The 12464-nt window shown below is 35.1% G+C and overlaps 1 protein-coding gene across 1 annotated transcript; it reads left to right on the top strand.

Annotated features, from left to right (window-relative positions):
- Positions 1–4168: 4168 nt before the first annotated feature.
- On the top strand, positions 4169–11142 carry LOC129220520 (adult-specific rigid cuticular protein 12.6-like). Its single transcript, XM_054854947.1, has 2 exons — positions 4169–4287; positions 9979–11142. The coding sequence occupies exons 1-2, from the start codon at positions 4273–4275 to the stop codon at positions 10600–10602; spliced, it is 639 nt and encodes a 212-aa protein (XP_054710922.1). The 5' UTR covers positions 4169–4272; the 3' UTR covers positions 10603–11142.
- Positions 11143–12464: the final 1322 nt, after the last annotated feature.

The following is a 12464-nucleotide window of genomic DNA, read 5'->3' on the forward strand; positions in this document are numbered from 1 at the left end:
TCTAGAAGATTCAAAGAATTATTTTTCATTCGATTTTCTTGGACCTGAAATTTTTCTCCTTCTGGAAGTTGTTGGGGTTGATAATTCTAAATTCCCCATATAACCCCCTTTTCCGTACTCCACTGCATGGATGCATGGCCAGGGTTGTCCACCCCGGAAAAAAAATCACCGGAAAAAACCGTCCCGGACAAAATGTCATTTTGTCCATTTCGTCCACTTTTTCGGTAAATTGAAAGTTTTTAATTAAAAATTTGAAGTTTGAAAATAATAACTAAGTTTATAGATTCTTCCTATTCAAGTACTATTTTAATGTAAAAATAGCAAACATAAATATGTATATAAAAATTAATTGAAAAATATTGTAAAGTGAAAATGAAAAAAATAAAATCAGCTAAAGTTTGTGCAAATGTGTACATAAATGAAATGAGTTTTAATAAGTTATAACGCATGTAATAGCATTTATCGAAACAAACACATCGGCAGTGCATTTTAAGATGTTTATCTGTGACGTGGAGGTTTATTGCCCATAATAAATGATTTATAAAATTAAATAGCAGAAATAAAAATTTTTAAAGGTTGGAGTCTCTCAAAACATTAAAATCATAGTTTAAAAAGAAAAAGAAAAACTACTTGATATTAATAAAGGAAATGTTGACATGAAATGAAATCTGTTTTTGTAATTCAAATACAAATATGATGGTCATCAACAGACTCTGAACCCAGCTAGGCTGTTCCTAGTCAATTTATTAGTCCCCAATGAAGATTAATGGCCATTTTAAAGCTATCTACCCCCTTGCTCATTATAGTCTCTTCCGCTACACTGTTCTGAGTAGGTACCCACAACCCTACAAAAGTAGTAATTTGTATAACATTAAAATATCCGTAAAAACATGGAGTACATAAATATTTTACTACGGGGCGACATCAATAAAAACTCGAAAAATATAACAGTAAAATGTTTTTTGTCTACAAATCTTCGTTTTGTATGTCTCCAAGCATTTCTTTTGACTTTTCTATTAAATTTAATTTCTGCTATTGTAATATATAATAGGGTCTGGTGGGGTAAAGTGGTCATAAAATCGTAGGTTTTCAACTTTGGTGGATAATAAATACAACAAATAATTTAAACATCTCAACTTTTTTTGTTGTTATTTTACATTGCATTATTAAAGAACACAGTACACTGGAGTTTAGAAAAAAAAATATTGATTTAATTAGTTTTATAACACTTTCTTTTCCCTTAGTATTTATGACCACTTTACCCCATGGGATGGGGGAAAGTGGTCATAGTTAAAAATAAATGCAAAACTGTATTAAATAACCCTAATATTTGTATATTTCAGTTATTTTATGGTTACAAGTATATGCAATAATATATGCGTGTATTCACGAGTATATACGTGTCGTGTAAACATGAGTAATCACGTTCATATATGAGTAGATACCGTGCATACCTGAGTATATACATGTATAGTAGACGTATATACGCATATATGTACAAGTGTACATGTGGGTATATACATAACTGTACATAAATGTATATACGGGTATACACGAGTTAATTCGTGGATGCATCCAGTGCGTGTTTGTATGTGTCTACTCACGTATATACACGTATATATGGAAGCACGAGTATATACGTATGTATACGTGTAAACACAATTATATACCTGAAAAAACGTATATACGTACATATATGTGTCCGTACATACTCGTCAACCAGTACATATATGTATTCACGAGTATATACGCTTACATACATGTATGCCTACAGAGTGAATCCAAGCTCTTGTGCAAAAATCTAAGGGGTGTGAGAGGTGAGGATAAAAAGCAAAGAACAATAAGGAGTTTATGGTCGTTGACGCGCTATATGCACACAAAGCCAGAAACTGATGGATGCAAAACAGGTCACAAATTTTTTACACAAAGATGATTTTACTCAAAATTTAGTTTTTAAGAAATATTTAGAGCACTTTTTAAAAGTTACGGCCCGTAGTAGTTCTAATACACGCATCGCAACAAAGGCGCAGCGACGGATGAAAGTTTTTCAAAAGTCTCGTTATTAAAACAGAGAGTGCTTTGTGATTGCGACGCATGCATTACAGCTGCAGGCCGCAAATTTCTTCAATCGCTTTAAAACCTTCTTACAACCTAAAATGTTGTGCAAAATTGTCTTAGTGTAACAAATTTGTGACCTGTTTTGCATCCACCAGTCTTTGGCTTTGCGTGCATGTAGCGCGTCAGCATTGTGTTTGTGACCATATGTTCCTTGTGATTCTTGCTTCTTATCCTCCCCTCTAGCACCTGGTAAAAATTTTCCCAAGAGTTTAAACTAACCCTGTATACTTGTATGTCATATGCTTGTATGTAAGTATCTACTCAAGTACGTACGTGTACATACGTGTCTACCTGAGTATATAAGTGTTCGTATACATACGAGTAAAAGCAAGTAGATACTTGTATAGTCGAATGTATATCTGCATAGATAAAAAATACCCATATCGCAGATACCCATATACGTATTTATTGGTGCATTTATGTGAATACATTTGTATACGTGCCTACACGAGTATATGCGTATGCATACGTATGTACTCGTATATTTAACCCCATTTACGGTAAAAACAATACATATTAAGTGAAATTAATATTTAATTCATATCTGCCTTATACATAACTCTTAAGTGACATTAGAAGAACAATATTCGTTAAGCCTAATATTATGACCACTTTACCCCATCTTACTGAAATTGTTCTAAAAAATTATCTAAAATATATTCAGCTAACTGCTAATGAGTAAGCGATCTTAAGATATGTAGGAAGCTTCCTGTGCCGTCAATCTGTTCATAATTCTAACAAACAAAATTTCCTAAAAAAGTTAAAAGAGGTGTTTAGATTTTTAAAATTTTCATATTTACACAAAATATTTTTTTTACCAAATAAAATTTTGCCAGGTTTGGAAATTTCGTATTCAAAATGTAGTTTCTAACTCCCTGAACCTAAAATAAAATTTTCACATTCATTCGAACATTTATTTCCAAGCTATAGTCATTTATTTGACGTATGACCACTTTACCCCATTGACCACTTTCCCCCACCAGACCCTAGTGTAATCATGCCCAATAACTTATTCACATTGTTAAATTTCATTACTTTTAAGTAATTTATGATCTAAAATTAGTTGCACCCATGTGTAATTATTATTATTATTATTTTTTTTTTTTTTTTTGATTTATTAAATTCCAAAGTTAAAAATAATTCTATTTTAATTAAATGATTAATTCATGATACATAATGTTTTTAAATTATATATTAGTTATATTATACCATAACAATAAATTTATGTGTGGATAATCAGTTGATTTTTCATTTCGTCCATTTCGTTCAGTTTTATCCAGTTTCTTCCGGCGTCCCGGACTTTTCACAAAAAAGTGGACAAAATAGCAACCCTGTGCATGGCAGATGTTTAGGGCTATAAACAGGGATCGACTAACCAAAAGTGAGGCCCTCTGAAGACTATGCAGCGGTGGATTCACAGGTTTAGAACCCGTCGGAATGCCTTTTTTGGGGGCCTCTTTGTCTATCACAGAACAATGTATGAATCATTCATCGTGTGCAGTTATGAATCCCGTTTGGGACCTCTCATAATATTGTGACAAAGTAAATTCGTTACTTGCAGAATTAATAAAAATTCCCCTTTAAGAAAGTTTTTTTCACATTAGTAAGTCATACTTTTTTAATAATATTTTTAAAAAATGCATGTATTTTTCATATAGTTGCAATGCTATGCATAATTCTTAAAGTAATTTGGGGCCCCTTAGAAAGATGGGGCCCCAGACCCAGGCCTAGTTCACCTGCGGTAATCAAGCTATGTTTATGAAAACTACTTTCGATCAAAGAGACTTCTCCTCCCCCCGCAGTCCGCGTGCCGCCAAACATTTTGTTTATTCTTCCTGTTTGTATCGATACGTCATCGATACGTAAGACGAGTGGAGGCGACGAGGCCACGCGCGAGATATTTGTCGCGAAAAAACGTTCGATCCGCACTCCGCCGCCCACCCCTTTGGGTGCAGACTTGTTCGCCCTGGGGAGAAATCGCGATTTTTCCCCTCCACTGCGAAAGGAACGTGTCAAACTTGACCCAGATTCCGACCGGCGTTCCCGAGCAGGGTGGGTCAGATATATATAAAGCGAGATAGCTCGCGTAGATCACGATTTTTGTTGGATTTGTGTCCATTTGTTTTTTTCCAGCCGGCATCCAGGAACTCGAAAATGCTGCTCAGACTGGTAAGTCCGTTTCTCACGTCGGGGCAAATGTCCCTTCTTGGGGGTCTCAAATCTTCGGTCCCATCCCATCCGGTGACACCTGTTCAACGCCCCCCCCCCCAACCCACAGACACACAACGGAAACCTAGGATAGGGAGATATCGAAGAGGAATTAAGAGTTATGTAAATGAACACTCATCAACCAGGAGAAATCCTCAACGACTGAAATTAACTCATGCAACAAATCTTTGCATTCATTAGGTACCTTAGTCATACGTTAATAACTATGTGGGACTATAGGCGGCTCTTAAGTGGGGGGGGGTGCAAAAGGAACAACTGCCCCCTCACCTTTCAAAAACAAAAGGGCCTTGTCCCCTAACTTTTCAGGGTTAAAAATTAATGATTGATTGAAAAAGTATTTTTTATAGGGTGGATTGATTTATTCCACGAAAGTAAAAACTAAAAATTCCCAAATAAATGAACTTTTTCCATCTTATTTCATAAGAGTGTTCCACATTTTTAGAAGTTATTAAATCAGTAATATTAAAAGCCAATAATATAGCCAAAACATACAAATAAATAATTAAAAATCAGCTTCAGGGACCACGCCCCCTAAATGCTACACTTCTTTTGACCCCCCACTTTCTCGGTACACCAGCTGCCTATGTGTAGGACTACTCTCTTTTTCCAATCAAATAGGAGAATTCTGCAGTTCCCTTTCTTGTTCTCTGTTTACGTTATCATCAGTATGATATATACGGAATTCGTTCACTGTGTTCTTAATTCATACGCTAATTACAGTGCAGGACTTCTCTACCACTCTCTAACTCAATAATAGGGGAGTTCTACATTTCTTTCACTTCATGTTCTCTTCAACATCAGCATTAAGGATGCGCCAATAAGCAAATTGGCCGATTACCGATTAATTGGCTGTTGATAATCTGCCGATTAATCAGCAGGGTCGGTTGAAGATCATGATGACTCACTACTACTATTTCTCCGTTACTGTTTTTCTTTTTTTTTCTTTTTTTTTTCTAAAACAATATTTCAAAATTTCGTTTTTGGGGCCCTTGGGGAGCAGGAGCGCTAGACCACGGACGTGTTGGTCTATTCAGTTATCAGGCTTTGAGTGGAACGGCCAAAATATATTAGAATAATTTCCAAATTGGAGGTATCTTCGTTTCTCATAGCATTATTATTTGCCCTAAAAATAAGTATTACGCGCAAAATATCTCTTTCGGGATCATTCACGTAGTCTTGAGATAAACTTCTTCATTCACAAAGATTCCCCTAAACTTCCGGCGGCGATATCAAACCATATGAAAACCAACCAAAGTAATTCACATAATTATGTAACTCAAACCATTGTTACACAATTTTCCATTCCTTTAAATTATTGTAACAGGCTCAAAAAAAGAAAGAAAAAACATGCAACCGCGACCGAATGCCTATAACGAAAAGCTAAACATACATCGAAAGCACATCAGAAATCTCAAAAAAATCTTATCGCGTTATTGTTTACTTATTAAATATGATTAGTATTATTATAGCCCAGTGGCGCACACAGGAATTTTTCAAAGGGGGGGGGGCAGGATCGAAAGTCCACCATTCACATATCATTTTCCAGCACGCATCCAAGCATATTCTTTTAAAATATATCGATTGTAGGGAACAAAAAACATTTTAAAAAAATTATTGAATATTTTCGCAGCATTAGTTAAATAAAATTAAATCATTAATGACAAATACACTTAATTAAAATACCATAAAGCACAAGAATTAATTTACTTTTCTCATAATTAAAAATAAAAACAACGATATTAAGTCATCATTATAGAACAAATTATGTTCAAATACAGTTCGATTTTGCAGAGGAAGAAAGGGAAAAAATAAATTTAATTTTTTTATTTATTAAATCTGAAATTACCGAAACCCTTGCTTGTAATTATTTTACGTGCTATAGTAATAAACCTATTACGTAATCAACCTATATTAACCTATTACGTAATAAATAGGATTATTATAGTCAATCAAAAATCTCAAGGGCGATGGGACGGGTCCGGACCTTCTCCTTGTGTGCGCCACTTATAGCTGGAAGATGAATTTAGGGAAAAGTGAAATAGCGGGGCAAAGTGAAATGATAAAAGGTTTGAACAGCTTGTAGGGAAAACTATTTGGCAACATTTTAACTATATTATAAGGTATAGTTTATTCCAGTTAAAAAAATTGACATCTTCAAAGACCAAAACATATAATAATACAAAATAAGTTTCAAACTTGCTACCTTTTTTTTTCATATTTTGTAATCTATCAAAAATAGTTTTTAATATTGTAAAATGAAAATGTTCTTGTTATTAACGTTTCAAATGTAATTTGAGGGATACTTATTTTCAGTGTTATATTTATACATTTTAATATTAGGCATGTTTAGATTTTAAATCTTTTTACAATTTGTAAATTACTCGCGGGATCCAAAATCAATGGGGAAAAGTGGAAGTTCATTTCATTTATTTATTCATTCATTTGCTTAATCATTTACGAATTCATCAATTTATTACTTTATTTTTAGTCAGTTGTTGACTTATTTTCTAATTAATTCGCTATTTTATGCATTCATTTTGATACTCATTATTTAATCAATTTTTCATTTGGTTATTGTTTAAGGATTTATTTTTTTATACATTTATTTGTTAATTTAATTGAAACAAAATATTTTTAATAAGTAAATAGAAAATATGCATAAGAAAAATTTTCAAACTTTCAATTTGTCTTTAAATTTTCACGTTGCTTTTAAAATGGTACAAAACGATAATTTTCCGCTTTTTTTTTTTTTTTTTGAAGGATCAAATTTACTGTCGAAAATGCAAAGTAACGGTTAAATACAAATTTATTATAAAATATTATTCTCTCTTTATGCACAGTTATTTTCATTACCAATTCCCAATTTCTTCATTTAGAAGTGTGTAAGTCATCTTAGCTATTACATATTATTATCATCACATATTAACTACCAGGGATACAGCGAGGGATGTTTCAGAGTCAAAATCTTTCCGGAACCCTTGGTTTTAACACATATTGCCAATCCCAATATGGTACTTTGTATACACCTAAAGACTTGTGAAAAGAGGGTCAATTTTGGCTTCAGCCCGGTAGCAGAACTTTTTTTTCAGTAGTCTGTAACAGAGATTAAAAAACCCAAAAATAGTCTTCAATGTAGACCAGCATTTGATCAGTCGTAACATTTACAATGAATCAGCAAAACGGAATGCTAGAAAACAAAATGCTGAATTTAAAAATTGCGTGTAGAACGAATGTGAAAAAGCTTCAAAATAAAATAGGAAACTCAAGCACAAATAGCTTTGCGAGCAAGTGCTTTGGACCTGAAAGGTCACTGAGAACATAGATTTTGGCACCATTTTTATAACTTTTTTTTCCATTAAATTCTAAACTGTATTTTAGATTTAAATTTGAGAAATTCATGCAGAACGAGTTTAAAAAAGAACTGCAATTCAGAAATAGTTCGCAGAATCCGCAAAAATCCGCGGCGAGCGTCGCAGCATCGCGCTGTTTCTGCTACCGAGGGCTGCGTGCACTAGTGATCACTAGAAAATTGTAAATTACACTTTTGTATGTATTTTACCTAAGCGCGTATTTTAATTAAAATATACATTAATGTACAATTTGCGACAATATTATTCATTCTCACTCATTGCTTGCGTCTGTTGTTTTAAGAATTGATGATTCGCATCGGCTACGGTATTGAATGTAGGAAATATTTCTAGAAGCTACATCATTCGTTTTCGTTCGTTATAAAGGATTTTTTTTTTTTCATTCCTTAAAAATGATTGCAAAATGCAAAACATGTGTAGATTTGATTCTTCTTATATTTCTGTCTCGGGCAATATGTTCTCAATACAAAAAGTAGATAATCAATTCTGTAAAAGTCGTTTCTTTGCGAGCGTAGTACAAATGGAAGAAAAACAACATTACGATTTCAGGAGACTGGCCCTCCGTTGGCGGTTTTACGGGGAGGGTAATGGGGAATGAAAAGATTTGTTTTTTTCTTTCAAATGTTAACGAAGCGAAAACATGCTTTCAGTTAACTGTTAAAAAAGCTGTTAAAAAGTACAAAATACAGTTTATATCTTATCAAAATGTCGATAAGAGCAAATATAAGTTAACAATAAATTGACTATTTTTACATAGTATCCAGTAGGCGTAATTTTTCTCCTTTACATCGAAGCATTTTGCTGATTTATTGTTGATAACTTTACTGTTTTATACATTAAAAAATATTTTAAGTTTTTTACTGCCATTCTTGAGGTTCGTTATCATTGTTCCTTCAATTCAATTTAAGCTTCAATATCATGTTTCGCAGATACATGAAGGCACATAATGTAAAATTAAGTGCTTACGCGAAAAAAAAAAACAGAATAATTTTAATTAAAAAAAATTAATTTGAATTCTGAAATTTTGAATCCAAATTATGTTTTTCGCAATCACGAACTGAGACAGGACCCTACACATTGGAGTTATTGTTTCTAGAAACGGCTCCCCCCCCCCCCCAAGTCTGCCTCTCCTCCTACGTGTGCATAGTTGTGTGTGCGCGTAGACCTGTGTGTATGCACGTAGGCGTGTGTGAGTGTATGTGTGTGAAGTCGTGTGTGTGTATGTGTGTGAACGTGCGTGTGTGTAGGACATGGACGCCTCCGACCAGGAGATCGGATAGCTCAAAACCGGAGCAGCCGCGCCGCGCCGCCAGCAGAGGACGGTGGGCGGTGGTGCTGATGTCCCTGGTCCAAGTTGAAAAAGGCACGGACACCAAAAACGGTCAAATGAGAACAATAAGCAATCGTGATTGCTCAATAAATTGAAAACTGAAAAATTCTAAACAGAGGTTAGTCCTCTCTGTTTTATAACTTTGGTGAGAATAATAATCCTAGTAGAATCAAATTGTTTTTATGTTCGCAAGTCCTTGGTCAGGGTTCCTCATTCTCATATTTCGTTTTCAGTTTCAAAAAAATTTTCTTTTCATTTTAAAAAAACTTATAACGGTTAACATTTATGACTGTGGGTGAATTGTTGTTCTATATGAACTGTCGTCTAACAGGTGGATTTGCTTCGAACAAACTACAGTTGAAAGATCCTCAGACGTAGGAAATGTACAAAAATGATTTTTTGACTTTGTTAACAAAGATATCATTCGTGTAATTTAAAAAATTTTAACTTTTAATTCCTGTTGAATTTCTGAAAATTTCATACTTCCCAACTCCTTTCTTTAAAATTACGTTTGAAATGTATTAATTTTTACTCAGAATGCTTCCAGAACGTATTCCATACCCCATCCCAGCCATCAGTTCCAGAACTGTTCTTGTTGCACTCAAATGATAGTGAAATCCGTGAGGAAGGACAATTGTACGGCTTACCGCAAAAAAGAAGTAGCTCCAAATTTCAATTTTCAAAACGTCCGCATTGAAGCTTAATACACCAAATCACATTCTATTTTTTTTATTTATTTATTTTTTAACTTCCATGATTTATCTTGTATAACTGTACTGAGAAATGTACAAGGGGAGTTATTCAAATATAAAAATGAATCAAGTCGTTTGATTGATCCAGCTTTAATTCGGACCTTTTTTAAACATTGAAATTGGAGCTACTATTTTTTGTTTTTCCTTTGCAACAAGCCCTTCAATACATTTCAATTTGCAGGTTCTCGTCTGCGGAGTGGTGTGCGCCGTTACCGGACAATACCACCCGAACGCCTACCAGAATGAATACACGACACCCCGTCCAAGGAACTACCACCCGCCCGCCCCTGTGCACTACGTCAACATCGGGACGGAGTTGGCAGGCGACTACAAATTCGGCTACGATACCGGGAAGGGACCATTGGGACAGAGTTTCCGGGAAGAAACACGCTTGCCCGACGGGACTGTCAAGGGAGCCTACGGGATTTTGGATGAGAACGGCAAACAGAGGATCATCCGATACACCGCCGGAAAGGACGGCTTCAGAGCCGAAGGAGATGGACTAGGACCAAACGGCGTGGCTCCAGGACCAGCCCCACAGCCTCAACCATACGCAGCCCCAGCCCAACAATATAACCCAGCCCCCGCCCAGCAGTACAATCCAGCTCCAGCGCAGCAATATCACAGTGCTCCAGCAGTGCAGCAATACCGCCCACAACCTCAACAATACAGATCCGCCCCCGCCGCGAGGTACGACAGTGGTCAATGGGATCCCAGGAAAGACGATCCATACTACGTAGATGGTCCCTCCTTCATCGACGTCGAGAGGCTGTCTTACAACATCGGCACTGCCCAACAGGGCTGAGCTGTTGAAGTTACGACCTAGAAGAACTTTCTTTAAAGCCTGACTTTACAGAAACCTTTTTCTATTTGTTCTGCAAACAACTACCGCTACAAGCAACACGGGGCCCAAATTTTAGGCTTTACCATTTTTATATATTTTGTAGAAAAAAAAGGTTCGCCTAAATCGCAACCCCTTCGAATCGGCACTTCTTGCCGAATATTTATAGAAAGAGTAGTTTCTCTGTCCAGCTTCCTTGGCTTCGCAGTAAGAAATAGCATCCATTTTTCAATCATAAGCGATCTAATCCTTTCACCCTGTAGTAGGAATGCTCAAAATCCAAAGATCTCACAGTTAGGGATAGATGTAAATGGCTGAAATAGAACAAGAAAATGACTGATTATGGACACCTACAACCTGGTAGGAATCCTCATTGACTAACCGCAATACACGTCTCTATGTAGATTACCAATAGCGTTGAAACATGTCCATGTATAAAATAGCTTAGCTAAGAAAGCATGCGTTGTATATACTGAAAAATAAATATTGTTTTAAAAATTGTGTTTTAGCATGAAAAAAGACACTTTTTTTTCAGCAGGTGCCGTAATTTCCATTGGGAGGCAAAATCCACCGTCGCGCCATGACGTAAATCCCCGCAAGGGTAGATCAAGAAAAAATAGCCATTGTGAAATACATTGAAAATACATATTTTCAAGCTAAATATATATTTTTTCCACAATTAATGTCACTGATAATTAGACTTTCTGAAAGAAATCTATACTTATACCTAATCATGCATAATTTTCTACTCCATCCACCCTTTCTCTTTACTTTGTTTCTACAATGCTTCCCCCGAGTACTTTCAGGAGGGCGCTGCGCCCCTGCCGTGTTTTTTGCATGTTTCAATACGCCCTCCTTGGGCCTTCAAGACATCAATACTAGATCACAAAGCAAAAGAATGACATGGGAAAATATCCGCAAAGGTGTAGTTTTCAATTAGACGCAAATTCCATCTCCAAATTTTTTTAATCTACGAAAAATTTTCAAATGTTCCTTCTAAATTAAAAAAAAAAGAAAAAAGATCCAAACCAGTTCTGAATTTTCTTTTTAGTTGAGAGACATTAAAAGTCCATTGGCAGGGCCGGATTTAGGGGAGGGCAGGCGGGGCTACTGCCCCGGGGCCTCCACAACAAAGGGGCCCCCACAATAAAATATATACAAAATGTCCTAACTTTCACGGATCGGATATATATATATATAGATATAGTTGACTTGTCCAGATTATAAATACAGTATATGATAGTGTTTCTTTATATATTCGGATACACAGCAAAGTATCGGATATTTTCGAAAATATGATGATCTTTTCAAACCCTGATTAGGGGCCTCCGCACTTCCAAATCCGGCCCTGTCCATTGGTTTCTTTCTTGTAAAGAGACTTTTAAGTACTATTTTTTGTATTTTGCTTCCACATTTTCACACTCAGGAAAAATTTATATTAAAAGGAAATGATGCTGAAAAATTTTCGGCGTCACTTTAAAGAGGAATGGTGAACATTCTGAAGAAAAAATTTTCAAATCTTGTTACACATTTTCAACAGATGCTGAACTGTCTTCATAACCGGAGCAATGTCCTAACCGGAAAAAGTTTGAAGATGCCTACTTTATTTGTAACGCAATTACATATTAAAAAATTAATTAATAATTGAAGGTTTTTCATTACATTCAGTTTTATTGAAAGACAAAGCTAAACTCATAAGGGAAAGAATCACTTTCTTTTTTAATTTCACTCTAAAATTCTTTCCATGAAGTGTTTTAATAACAATTATGCTTCCTACAAAATTGATTTTTAGGGCAAAAAAAAAAGTGTTTCTTACAACTATCGGC

The sequence above is a fragment of the Uloborus diversus genome, chromosome 4, assembly GCF_026930045.1.
Source record: "Uloborus diversus isolate 005 chromosome 4, Udiv.v.3.1, whole genome shotgun sequence".
NCBI lineage: Eukaryota > Metazoa > Arthropoda > Arachnida > Araneae > Uloboridae > Uloborus > Uloborus diversus.